At 46.2% G+C, this 14,186-nt stretch overlaps 1 protein-coding gene across 3 annotated transcripts in view; it reads left to right on the top strand.

Annotated features, from left to right (window-relative positions):
* Positions 1-593: 593 nt before the first annotated feature.
* LOC142432721 (uncharacterized) overlaps positions 594-14,186 on the top strand; it is a 31,232-nt gene continuing 17,639 nt past the window's right edge. For 2 of the 3 annotated variants that reach the window (XR_012780907.1, XM_075537962.1), the window contains exons 1-4: positions 594-735; positions 6,773-7,024; positions 7,183-7,241; positions 9,078-9,204. Coding sequence is in view for 1 of the 3 variants with exons in the window: in XM_075537962.1 (XP_075394077.1) it covers positions 6,991-7,024; positions 7,183-7,241; positions 9,078-9,204 (220 nt within the window). In the remaining 2 variants the exon portion in view is untranslated. Of the gene's footprint in view, positions 736-6,772; positions 7,025-7,182; positions 7,242-9,077; positions 9,205-14,186 lie in introns of those variants that run through there. The other variant, XM_075537964.1, reaches the window with a different exon arrangement.

Raw genomic sequence — 14,186 nt, 5'->3', positions numbered from 1 at the left:
CATTAATTTTGCTTTCTGCTTCTGTTCACGCCTGCCTGAATCCTAGACAGGTGATAAATGAATGTTTGCCTTGAAAGATGGACTGAAATGTGTACTCGCGACTGCAAACAAAGAATCGCCTTTAGAGTCCAGCAGTCCGGTGACAACCGAATAAAGACTCTTCTAAATTATCAAAGCACTATAGTGGCTGTCCTTTATTTGAACCCATAGCAAAAGGGCACGGGGCCCGCCAGGAAAAGCCAACGAGGTGTTCACCGGCTGGGATAGGCAGGTAGTCTTCTGCATCAGCCTAAGGGGATTCAAAGAAAGCACTCTAGCCTCCCTGCCTATCTTTGTAACTCAGCACAGCTCAGCAGGAACAATACATTTTCCGAAGCTCGCGGGACTTTCTGTGGGGATTTTAAGGGCACGGGGGCGCAATCTTCCTGCAGTAGGAGGAGAAACCTACCGGGCTCTCCCGAAGAAGTGCACGAGAGCCGGAGAAGTCGGGCCCACTTCCGCAGTGCCCAGGGGTGAGACCGCCTCTTCCGGCGCGTCATCAACGGCAGCCGAGGCGCGTGGCGTGCTTACGTCATCCGCGCGCCGAGCACCCGATGCGGAAGTGAGCCGCGGCGTCTGCGTGCCGCCGCGTCCTTTCTGAGGCAGGACGGCGCGAACGGAGACTTGGCCAGGGAGCTGCTGCCTCCCGGATGAATCCAGAAGCGGCGAGGCTGTCACCACAATGGCCGTTGTCCGGTAACTCACCTCTCGCTTCCCACCAACGACTCGCGTGACGGCGGAGGAGCGCCCAGGCCGCGCGCGTTCTGGGAATGGTCGTTCTGGGGCCGCTCCGCGCGGCCGAGTGAATGGAGCAGCTAAGGTTATAAAAGCCTTGGGTGTTACTAGTGGTTAATTGGTTGGGAATGCTTTCTGGGTAGTTTGTTTCTGGAATCCAGTATTTAACCAGCACATCTTCGGGGTGTTTGGTTTGGGTCCAGGCTGGATACTGCCCAGAAGAAGGCCAAATGGCCCCGTGGTTAATTGCTCAGCCGCTAATTGAAAGGTAAGTAACTTAGACCTCACCCCCACTCCCAGCTATTCCACAGAAAAGATGCGTAGCCGGCTGCCCCCTGAGGATATGTTGATATCACTAGGTGCTGTTCAATTTGCTGGTTCAAATTCATAGCGACTGTGTGCACAACAGAACTAAGCACTGCACAGCCCTGTTCCATCTTTGGAATCCTTATGTTCGATCCCATTGTTGCTCCTACTCTGTCCGTTCCATTTCCTTGATGATCTTCTTTTTCACTTTCCTTTGTCAGAAATGCTGTGTTAGTCCGGGACGCCTAGAGAAACAAATCCATAGAAACTCATGTATAAGAAAGAGTTTTATATACAAGAGGAATTGAACATTGAGAAAACATCTTAGCCCGGTCCAGATCAAGTCCGTAAGTCCGATATTAGCCCATATGTCCAATACCAACCTATGAAGTCCTCTTCTGACTCACAAAACACATGCAATGACGCAAATGCAGGACGATCACAGGCCAGTGGGTAGAAAGTCTTTGGATCCAGTCACATTGTTGGATCCAGTCACATTGTAAGCATCTCAGCGCTGGCATGGGAGAAGCCATCCATGTGGCTTCTCCAGCACCCAGGCCTGCATCAGGGTAGGTCCATGTGGCTTCTCAGGGATGTCTCACAGGGAGTCAGCCTCATCAGTAGACTGTCTCAAAAGGAGTGAACAAAGAGCCAGAATCTCCCACCTCCAAGTAGGAAAAATTAGGATTTCCCAGAATCCTCAGGAGAAGGCCATGCCTACACAGAGGCCTCATTGGCTCCAACCTGATTGACAAACTAGTCTTCACTCTTAATCCTCTCAAATCCCAAACTGACACCAGATTATGTAACCGTCACAGATGGTATTCTTTTCCAGGGACTGATCTCTCCTGATACCATATCTAAAGTATGTGAGCATTTTCACCATCCTTATTTCTAAGGTGCATTCTGGCTATACTTCTTTCAAGGCAGATTTGTTGTTCTTCTGACAGTCCACTATGCTTGCAGTATGCTTCACCAATACCAGAATGCAAATGTGTCAGTTCTCCATGGTCTTTTTAACTCATTGTCCAACTTTCACCTGCCTGAAATCAATTGAAAAGATTATGGCTTGGGTCAGGTACACCTTAGTCCTCAAAGTGACATCCTTGCTCATAACACTTTAAAAGGGGTCTTATGCAACTGATTTTCCCAATACACTAAGTCATTTGAATTCTCAACTTTTACATCCATTAGCATTAACCATGAATCCAGACAAAATGGAATCCTTGAAAACTTCAATCTTGACTCTATTATAATGTTGTCTATTGGATTAATTGTGGGGATTTCTTTACCTTGATTTGTAAGGCTTTTGTGTGCTTCTAGTGGTTCATCACCTTTTTGAAACATTTCAGTTCATATTCCATCAATTTTAGGAGCCTTATTTTTTGCTAATGCCTTCAGTATAGCTTAGATTCTTTTTTAAAAATATTTTTATTAGGGGCTCATACAACTCTTATCACAATCCATACACATATCAATTGTGTAAAGCACATTTGTACATTCATTGCCCTCATCATTATCAAAACATATGCTCTCCACTTAAGCCCCTGGCATCAGCTCCTCATTTTTTCTCCTCCCTCCCCGGTCCCCTCTCCCTCATGAATCCTTGATCATTTATAAATGATTATTTTGTCATATCTTGCCCTGTCCGACTTCTCCCTTCACCTACTTTTCTGTTGTCTGTCCCCCAGGGAGGAGGTCACATGTAGATCCTTATAATCGGTTCCTCTTTTCCAACCCACCCTCCCTCTACCCTCCAAGTATCGCCACTCTCCACTGATCCTGAAGGGATCATCCTCCCTGGATTCCCTGTGTTTCCAGTTCCTATCTGTACCAGTGTACATCCTCTGGTCTAGCCAGATTTGTAAGGTAAAATTGGGATCATGATAGTGGGGGAAGAGAAAGCATTTAGGAAATAGAGGAAAGTTGTATGTTTCATCATTGCTACATCACACCGACTGGCTCGTCTTCTCCCCAAGACCCTTCTGTAAGGGGATGTCCAGTGGCCTATAAATAGGCTTTGGGTCTCCACTCTGCACTCCCCCCTCATTCACTATGATAAGATTTTCTGTTCTGATAATGCCTTATACCTGATCCCGTTGGCACCTCGTGATCGCACAGGCTGGTGTGCTTCTTCCATGTGGGCGTGGTTGCTTCTGAGCTAGATGGCCGCTTGTTCACCTTCAGGTCTTTGCTTACTTTATTACAATGCTTTGTTTTCTCTAGCTGCCATCTGAAATTTTCCACTCAGTTTTTTTACACGATTATTTCTTCTGTTTGCTCTAGCTACTCTATGTTCAAAAGCAAATTTCAGTCTTTTCTGACTGTACTTTGATTCTCTTTCTTGTCTTTTTAATAACCCTTGCTTTATTCATGTGTCATGTTCTTGATGTCATCCCACCGTTTCTCAGGTCTTCTGTCATTAGTGATAAATGTGTCGAATCTGTTTTTAAGATGTTCCTGAAGTTCAGGTGCAATCTACTCAAGGTCATGTTTTGGCTCTGGTGCACTTGTTTTCATTTTCTTCAAGTTCAACATGATCTTTCACTTGAACAATTGATGGTCTGTTCCACAGGCAGCCCCTGAGGTCAATTTCACTGCTCGTATTGCGTTTCTGCTGTGTATTCTATTTGGTGAGGACCGTGTGTACAGTTGCCATTTATGTTGTTGAAGAAACAGAAAAAGATACATACAACAAAGAAGCTGTTGATCTTGAAGATTCTATCATGGGATCTTCAGCCTCAGTTCCATCACTAAGACCGTATCTTCAAAGTACTGTCCCGACCTCTCTGTTTCCAACGTTCCCATTCCAGTTGCCAGTGATTCAATGCATCTTGATTGCATGCTTGCTCAATTCCAGACTGAAAAAGTTGATAGGCTTCTTCAGTGTCTTCGTCACTACCTTTAGTGGTTGGTTCATAAATTTGATAGTAGTTGTATTAACCGAGTTTCTTTGTAGGCATATAGATATTATTCTATCACAGACCGCATTTACTGCACGATGAACCTGGAAATGTTCTTTTTGCCGAAGAGTACTGCAGCATTCCTTTTTAATTTGACGTTGCCAGCATAGTAGCTTACAAGACGTCTGACTCAACATGGCCAAGCTGAGTCCATTTCAGCTCCCTAAATGCCTAGGGTATCAATCTTTAAGCACTGCATTTCCTTTTTGATGAGTTCCGGTTTTCCTGGACGCATACATTGAACGTTCCCCATCGCGATGATGATGGTGGGTGTCTGCAGCTGTTACTTCTCCTTTTGCCTAGCGCCTCCTCCCCAAGGGCCGGCCACAACAACTGACCTACGTGCACATCCTCACTTGTATTTTGAGGGCCTTCCATCCTGAGAGGTTCCCCTTCCAGCGCTCTGCTACGATCCACAGAGTTTCCAGTGGCTGATCCTCAGCAGTGGACAGCCTTTGTAGTCTGTTGTTAGTCGGGAAGCTTCACTGCACCCCGTTCAACTCAGGTGGCCCTGCTAGTATTTGGAATACCAGTGACAGTAGCTTCCAGCATTACAACAACATGCAGACCACCACAGTATGACACACCGCCAGACAAGTGGTAGATATGTTACCCTGGGAAATTTATGGGCCAGATCTGTGCCCTAAAGGTTGGCACAAGTTGGGAAAATCTCAAGGGCTGTGAGTGGGTTTGGAATACATCCCAAGTGGTAGTGAGGGAGTGGGGGGGGGGTAAGGGGTCATGATGTCGCAGGATTTACTGTGCCAGTGTTTGTTGAGTTGGTGGCGAGGGGCCTGTAGGTGAGTTTCATGTTGGTGTTACATTGCTAGGGAGTGGTTTGAGGCCTCATCCTGCGTGGAGCCCCAGGGTGGACATTGTCAGCAAAGAGGGAAGTGCGTAGCTACTAACTGGACGGACAGCTGTTTGAGCCCAGCTCTGGCTCTGGATGACAAACATGTACATACGTCATCTCAACTCTGTCCAGGCTGACCTCTCCATCTGCACCTGGCGCCCGAGCAAGCCTGTAGTGTAGAGGCACGTTCAGAGGAGTAGCCTGGCTTTTGTAGACCACCTGCTGAAGAAGTGGCCTTCCGACGCTGTGAAGCACCGGGAGACTCAGTATGCAGCATTCTTATGACCATTAGATGAGTTCTATGGGTGACAGCCTTAATAACAATGTCACCCAGTGTTCACGAGTTGCTGCAGTGTAATTCATATTAGACTGATATTTAGCCAGCAGACATGAAGTAAGGATGGCGGAAGGACAGAACCCCGAATCACACTTTTCCTGATTTTCAGCCAGAAGGGTTCGACCAGCTACTCTCTCCCTTGCAGTCTGCTTTGGCTGCCTGGACAGCCAGAGCTCAGTTTACCTCCCTGGGCTGGTTCGATCCTTTGGACAGCATCCAGGGCTTTTTAAAACTGGGAAGGTCGATCCAGCTCTTACGTCCTGTCATTTAATGAATGACAAGGACTGGTGAGAAGAATCAAGTAAGGTCTCTTTTATTGAGATTCTAATTAGGCCGATTTGGGATTTTTAACGTGTGGTCATAAAAGGCTGCTTTGTCCTGTGGGGGGGGGGGGGATATTCTTTTAAATCAGAAGAAAATGTGGCAGGTACAGCATTCTAAAAAATTGGAAATATTCAGAACAATTCTAAAATAAGCTTACCCCAGAACACCTTACTCCCATCATCTCCCTTGTGTGTATTGCTTGGCATTTGTTCAGACAGCTTAACTGCCTGTCTGCTTGTAGCCTCTTACTGTGTGTGTGTGTGTGTGTGTGTGTGTGTGTGTGTGTGTGTGTGTGTGTGTTGCAAAGGAGTCGGGATGAGTGGTTGTAACTGAGGTTCTGTGGTTGCTACGGTGACTTTTCTGGCGTTGCCCCTCACCAACTCTGCCCCTCCCCTCAGTGTCTGTTCCTCGGTAGGCAGCTCCTGATCCAGGGCAGCACCTCCGAGCTGATTGCCTCCTGGGCTGCTGAGAGGCTCCAGTCTGCTCCGTGCTGTTGAGGGCCGCTCCTGGAACGGCCTCTCTCCCTAGCACTACTCATAGGAGCAGTTGGGCCAGTCTGACTGGACTTGGCCTCTCTCCGCTGCTGGCATCCATCCGACGTTCCCCCTAGGGCAGCGCTGCTGTTCTCCATTCCCTGGCATGCCATTGTCTACCTACCACCACCTCCAAGAGGGAGGAGGGTGGGCCGGGGTGGTGGGGGGTGGTCTGTCTCTGAGCACTCCTGCCACCCCATTCAGGGGTGACCTGGTGGCCCTGAGGTCATGCACATCGCCATTGCCTCCAACCCTGTGTGTGCAGCATGCCTTGGCCCACTTGCAGGTGCTCTGAAAGAGCCTTGGTGACTAAGCAGGGTACGTGTTAAGCCGTTAACCACAGGGTCACGACTTGGACCTCACCAGCATTCTTAGGTAGAAAAATGAAGTTTCTACTCGCTGGTAAAGACTTAAAGCCTTTGAAACTTACTGGGCAGTTCTGTTCTGCCCAATACAGTCGATATGAGTCAGAATTAATTTGATAGGTTTTTTTATATATGTGTATATATATAATGGTTTCAAAGACCCGAGCTAACCATCTGAACTTTGCCCTTGGGTCAATGTTTTTCTCCTTCTGGTGTCAGATGACTGATTGTTCTAAGGCATGAGAGTCCCTCACTGCTGATGAAGCCGAGTGTAGAGCACGCAGTTAGCATCTCAAGGTCACTTCTCCCTCCCACAGGCCCTGGATGCAGGGAGATGAGGGACGTCCCTACCTGAGGTGTGGAGCAGTCACCCCGGCAGCAGACAACTGCTGCAGATGAAGTGCTTGTCCTGTAGCAGTTTCCAGGCAGTTATGGGACTGAGTCTGGGGCCATTACACGGCTGCTGATCCTTCTGCCTGGGGAACTCGGGACCGAGAAGATTTTGGCTTGGAAGCACAGGAAAGACAGGACGACCATGAAGACACTGACTCACAGACAGGAGACAAAAGGTGAGAGTTTCGAGGGTACGGAGAGGGGAGGACAGGGGTAATGCATTGGGGGCCACTGTTCAGTGGAGTGGCCACTTCCTTCTGTCCCATGCCACAAGAGCTGCTCTGGGAGCATTGTGGGAGGACTTCTTCCTCCCAGCTGCTTTTTCTTCCTGTAGGTTTGCCTTCTAAGGCTACTAATATGTCCCAGAAGGAGCAGAGGAAGCCTGAATTACAGGTGAGTTGGAATTACCGTATTTTTCTGAAATGCTCACGGGCTAGACCATTGCTCTCAGTCTTGAGAAAAGAGGTGATCAGCTTTTAGATAGTTCTTGCCTTCGTGTCGAGTACTGTTTCAGGCATTATAGCGGTGCTTCTCAGCCGTCCTCATGCTGCGACCCCTTAATACAGTTCGTCGTGTCCTAGTGAGTCTAGACCATAACATTTTTCTTTGCTACTTCATAACTGTAATTTTGCAACTGTTATGAATCGTCAGGTAAATATCTGATATGCAGGAGGCATTTTCATTGTTACCAACTGAACATAATTAAAGCATACTGATTAATCACAAAAATATGTAATTGTATATTGTGAAATATTTATTTCTAATGACAAATTAATGAAATTTTGTCTTGAAGGACGGTGTGGCAAGGGTAACAGTCTTAATATAACAACAGTAAACTACATTGCTACATGTTGGGACAGTATACGTAAAAAGCCGACGTCAGTGCGAAGGTTTTAGAGGAGCGGTGTCTCCGTTCCTAAAACCTTCAGAAATGTGTGTTTTCTGACGGTCTCAGGCCAAAGGGGTCGCAACCCACAGGTTGAGAACCGCTGCAGTTTAGATTATAAGCTTGTCTAGGGAAGGGACAAAGCAATTAACGTGTAGACTTTTAATGTATAATATGTCTGGTGTTACTGTAGGTGTTTTAGAATAGTTTCTATATTTTTGTACTTTATTTTCCTTTTTGAAAAATACACTAAGGGTTAATATTCAGAATCTAGAAAACAATAACATAAAAAGTGGTATATTTTTAAAAACAGATGATCCAAAATGTTAATTACACTATTATGTTTCACTACACATCCTTCTACATTCTCATCTTTTAATACTGGGTACCTTTTCCCTTTTAATGACTGAACTTTCTAAACATCCAGAAATAGAGAACATAGGAAAATCTCCATGCACCTCAATAGCCACCGGTCACAGCCGTGAGGTTTACAGGAATATATTTTGCCAATAAATCTCAAAATGTCAAATCTCCCAATTTCTACTTTTTCACTTGGCTGTTCTTGCCCGTGCAGCAGTTCTTGCGCTGTCCCCCACCATCTGGAGCTAGGTCATAGCTATATGTCTAAAAGAGGTGCCGTCTCTATCCCTCAGGCATCCGTGTCGCTCACCACCCAGAAAGCCCTTGAAGCTTCTCTGTCCCAAACCTTTGTTGACTTCATTACTTAGTCATGGTTGATTGACTCAGTCACCCTCCGTCCCCTGACACCAGCTGGTGTTTGAAAAAAACAACAAAAATGAAATTCATTACTGGTCTTGTGCTCAGCTCTATTTTTGTCATCTGTGAATTGAAGAGCTAGACAAAAAGTTTGTGCCTTATGCAGTTACAGTCAATATACCATAGCAACTGAAATCTAAACTAATTTTGTTGGGGCGCTAACGTTATTTATACTAAGGTAACTGGCATGAATCCATATTAGATCAAGGCATAATGAATATTGCTGTATTTAAAGTTAATGAATTATACAGCAAATGGATTTTAAATTATACCACATAGGAGCCCTGGTGATACAGTGATTCAGTATCTGGCTGGGCAGTAACTGCTGTGGAAGCCTGCTTCATAACGATGGACAGCCTTCTCTTCTGTAGGGTGTCTGAGTTGGGACCAGCTCCACGACAATGTTACAGGGCTTGTTGTTGTTTAGAAGATCAAAGTGTCCATCAACAGATGCATCATTCCATTGTGCAGTGTGTTGTCCTCGCCCACACCCATGCCCTGGTCTGCTGCACCTGCTGTTGGGAGGACAGGTGATATTCTGAGCATTGACTTAACACTTATTCTAGGAACCAGTTACCTTTGAAGATGTCACCGTGGTCTTCATGGAGGAAGAATGGGAAAGGCTGAGCGCTGAGCAGAAGACCTTGTACAAAGAGGTGATGCTGGAGATCTATGGGCATCTGCTCTCATTGGGTGAGGGTGTGCTTCTCCTCTTTCCTTTGCTTAATTCGTTAGTTATGTATTGACTGCCTAGCATTTGCAGAAACATCACTTGGGGGGTATTCCTGAAAAGTTGACTTTTCTAACCCTCCAGCCACTCTGTGGGGGCAAATTGTGTGAGTCTGCTTCTGTAAAGACTGATGGCCTGAGACCCACCCACTCTGGAGCATTCTGCCGTGTCCTGTGGGATCACTCGGAGTCACAAACAACTTGCTAGCAGCATATTTATATGGGTTTCTCTGGATCAGTTTCCTGGGTGATGCACATACTTTACAGTCAACTATGAACCTAGATTTTTTTTGTTTGCAACCATCCAGTGGTACCACAAAAGATAGGCCTTGCATCCCTGCTTTCTGGTTTTAGAAAGAGTAGGGAGGGAGGAAGGGAAAGAGTCCTATGGGACAAAATAAAATAAACTGTTTGTGTGTTTATTTTTCACTCTGGGTCTGATATGGGTACCAATACAGTTGTGGACCCTGAAACTAGAATTTTTTTCTTAATCATTTTCCCTGTGATGAAGACAACCGAACCGAGGTATGTTCAACTTTCATCATAACCAACTCTCAGTGGAAACATCTGCCACAGCTCGAGGACTCTCCTGTAGAAATTTGCCCTTTGCAACTCGGCTGGGTGTGTGCTTTGACTTGGCTTAAGTAGTCTAACTGGATTGTTTTCTTTGTCCCTGGGAGGTTCTTACTCCCTCCAGGTGAAGGCATTTAATTGAGAGGAAAGTGCTACCATGAGCTGGTTCAAGTTCATCTGGCAGTGGAAAGCACTGCAGTATACTGGAATCCAGTTGCACTCTGTGAAACGTGTTTCTGTCTCTCGTTTGACCCCACAAGAATCGGATTTCTTCTCTAGTCGAGCTCTCTTTTGGGTTTTTCTTTCTTTCTCCTCGGACTACAGTGGCTCAGAGGACTGGTCCCTGTGGCCTTTTTCGCTATTTTGTTCAAACCTTTGAAGAGCAAGTGAGTTTTAATGATCCTCATCATCGCCTCTTTTGATAAACCCATTTCCTTTGCCACGATCCCACCTGTGTTTCTATTTGCCTACAAAACATTCAAAGTTGAAGCTCAACTTTATCAGAGATCATGCTATTTTTCCTCCTTAATCTTTTGCTCTGGATTTCTTCCATCTCTTCGCGTGATGATGGCTTTTATGCAAATGCACTGTTAATTGTAAGTGGGCAGATTCTCCTTGAAGTAATCTTTAAAGACTTCATAGAAGAGCTATGTCAGCAAGTTAGGTAATTTTATCACACATAACCCCAATTGTTTTGTGGCTTACCCAGCAAATGATTAGTTTTCACATATCCAGACATACCGTACATCAGGGTGCTGTACTGTGTTACAGTGTGCAGATATGACAGCTATTTAGAAGTTGTAGGTTTGTGGCAAACCAGTCATCCTGATATAACACATGCAATAGACTGTACCCAGATCCAGACCCACCGTGCTCATGTTGATCCCAGTTCCTCACAGCTCCATAGAAGGAAAGGGAACTGCCCCGTAGAGTTTTTGCGGCTGGAAGTTTCTGCAGATTATCACATCTTTGCCCAGCAAAGTGGTTAGCAGCCCAGGGTCTAACACACCTTGCTTGTGTGTGCAACGGGGAATGAAATTATGTGATTCCATGGTCATACGTATTTATGCCTTTATGGGAGGGAGCCCTGGTGGCGTAGTAGGTTATGTCTTGGGCTGCTAACTGCAAGGTCAGCAGTTCAAGACCACGAGACGTTGTGAGGGAGAACGAGAAGACTCTGCTCAACTTCATATCAGTGAGTGAATGCCCTTGTGTTGGGCTAAGTGAGGAGTGACACTGTAATCTGACTACATTGACTTCACCACAAGAGGGAAGCTGGAGCTGGATCGTAGGAAAGTGGCAGGATGCAAACGCCTCCATGGTACAGACAGACACACACTCACTGTAATCTTAAGGTTGAATGTCAAAATCCCCAAAGATGGCTTTGGAAAAGGCTTCTGGAGACCTTATTCTGAAAAAATCAGCCACAAGTTGCAGTTCAACTGTAATACACACAGAGTTAACGTGAGTTAAAATCAACTGGATGGCAACTGGCTTGGTATTTGTGTTTTAATAACAACACGGGAGCCCTGGTGGCACATTACTTCGATAGTTGGCTGTTAACAGGAAAGTTGGAGGTTCTAGCCCATGGAGGAATCAGTGGGCTAAAAGTGTTGTTTGGAAGTGTTAGTCTGCACCTCTAAAGATCTACAGCCTCAGAAAGTATATATGGCAATTCTGTAGGGTCACTATGAGTCAGAAGAAACTGTGACAGTGAGTGGGGGTTTGGGTTGAATTAGATTTCTCTTAGTTTCTTTTGGTTCAGTTCAACCCAGAACAGAACTGTTTTCTTGGCAGGTAATTTACACTTCACGTAATAGTTCGATCAGATCTAGGAGAATTGTACAATCACTCCCACATCAGTTTTAGAGCTGAACCCCTTCCCTGTGGTTAAATTGCCTCTAAGATGCGTTATTGAGTGATGCGATCACAATCCATTCTAGTGCTCACTCCCCCCTCCCACCTTCATTATGTACTCCTGAAATTCCATTACTCTCCCTGTCATCTATGCCCGCCCCCGTATTCCCTATAACAGCTGTGCTTCACAGCTGGGAGACCCAACAGAAAACAATAAAAAACAAAATCACGCTAAGGTGGTTTGTTAGTCTGGGTAAACTAGAGAAACAAATTCATAAACACGTGTGTATAATAAAGAGATTTATATACAAGAGGAATTGAACATTGAGAAAACTTCCCAGTCCAGTCCAAGGCCATAAGTCTGATATTAGCCCATATGTCCAATACCAATCTATAAAGTCCTCTTCAGACTCATGAAACACATGCAATGGAGCCAAATGAAGGACGATCACAGCCAGTGGGTAGAAAGTCTTTGGGTCCAATGGCGCTGGCAGGGGTCTCTGGCTTCCGAGGTCTGGTTGCGTCCGTGTGGCTTGTCTTCTGCAGTGTCTCCCAGGAAGTAGCAGAGAGTGTCTCTCCTGCTTCCAAGAAGGAATTGCCAGCTTTCCCAGAATTGTCAGGAGAAGGCCATGCCCACAAAGAAGTCTCATTGGCTATCTCCAGATTGACAGCCAAGACTCCACCCCTACACTCTTAATCCTTACATTGACACCAGATTAGGTGGCTACCACAGGTGGTAAGGGTAAAAACATAATGGTGTACAGACAAAAATACACAAGGCATAGGAAGGAAAAGTCCCAACAACATTCAAACAGCCAGGGAAGGGACTTCTGTCATGGAACCAGTAAGATACTTGCCTTCAGAACAAATGCAGTTGCATCTATAGGGTGGTCAACTGGCCGAGTATCAAGTTCGATCCAGCAGAGTCAAGATTACAGTGGTCTCTGCCTGATAGGCTGTTCGAGACTCAGCTGTGGCTTGAGCAGATCTGCCAGAGGCTCAGTGTGACCAGATCCTCTGCAGAGGGGTTTGGGGCTCCCACTGTTCCCATTGCTTTCCACAAATTGGGTGTTGATCATTTTTGCTCTGATGCTTTTTTCCTTGTATTCAAATTTTGTAATTGTCATCTTTGGATCGTAAAAGCTGGTGTGCTTCCATGTGGACTTAGAGTTGCTCACTTAGATGGCTGCTTGTGTGAATACAAGTCTTTAAGATCCCAGACACTATTCCCATTGACAGCCAAGCACCATCTGCTTTCTTTGCATTTTGCTGCAGAACCCTTATCTTCAGTGATCATTTCATGAAGGTGGGTATCGAGCAGGGCCATGATGTAAGAACTGATTGTTCGAGCTAGGATTTAGTGTGAGCCCCAAACCCATTCCTGACTCTGCCTTTTTTCCCGCCAATTTGCAGTAACGGGACACACTACATATATCATTCCATAGTTCAATCATGTCACGATTGTACAGTTTCTTCCACAATCAGACACGCTTAATGTTTTCCTAAACATACTTTTCCTTCCTGGACTTACTAACATCTCTCTATAATCTCCCCCACCCCTCTTTATCCCCTTTCCCCCAAACCCTTGTTATATTTTCTTTCCCTGTAGGCTCAACATCCATGGGTCTCATTTACTGAAAAATAAATAACACACACATCTCTGAGATCCACCGTAATGTAAATGAGCATAAGCACTGTGTAAGAGAACGGCCACCACAGGATTGCCGGGATATGACGAATCTTAGTACAGCATACAGGGTGTTGATGTACCAAGACCTTGTTTGTTCACCAGCCAATAGTACACTGCTTTGGGGGCAGCTGTCTTCTAATACCTCAAGACACCACGTGTTGTGCCAGCTTAAGTCCTCGGGTTACAAGTGTGTCTGGGGTAGAGTCCAGTTCACCTGTGGAGTTCTAGTTGGGGTCTCACCGAGGCGGCCTCTGGAGCATGATGTGCCCTGTGACACTCCTGGGATAGCCCCAGACACCCTAGGTCAATTCTGCCCTCCTGCTGCACGCCACTAAAGACCCTCCCCACCTAGGATCCCAACAGCCTCCTCAGTCTCTCCCACCACCTGGCAGTCAGCCCTCCCCTCCCCTCAACAGACATGCACCTATGTTTGCCCAAACTTGACCAATCCCTCTCCTCCTACGCTGCTCCTCCCATCAGTAAGCCTCTTCCCTCTGACAGGGCCGCTTACCTCTTGGAGGCACCTCACCCCAGATCCATATGGCTATCAGCAGACAGGATTCTCCTACCTTCTCCCCCAACCATTTGATCCCAGCTGTCGTGAGGTGCCCTCCAGCCAGGTGACCCATCCTTACCTGGGCGGATGAAGTGGGATTCAATGGCACTGGTCTAGCTCTTTACTAGGCAGTCTGGTCTCCCCCCAGAAGACTGAATGGCCTACAAGTCTGAGCGTGTGCCCGTTCTGCTTGTTCCTGCCGCAGTGGACTCATACGGTATTTGTCCTCTTGTGCTTGACTAACTGCACTCAGCATAATGTCTTCCAGAT

This window comes from Tenrec ecaudatus, chromosome 18 (assembly GCF_050624435.1).
Source record: "Tenrec ecaudatus isolate mTenEca1 chromosome 18, mTenEca1.hap1, whole genome shotgun sequence".
In the NCBI taxonomy this organism is placed as follows: Eukaryota; Metazoa; Chordata; class Mammalia; order Afrosoricida; family Tenrecidae; genus Tenrec; species Tenrec ecaudatus.
This window is presented reverse-complemented; position numbering and strand designations above follow the sequence as displayed.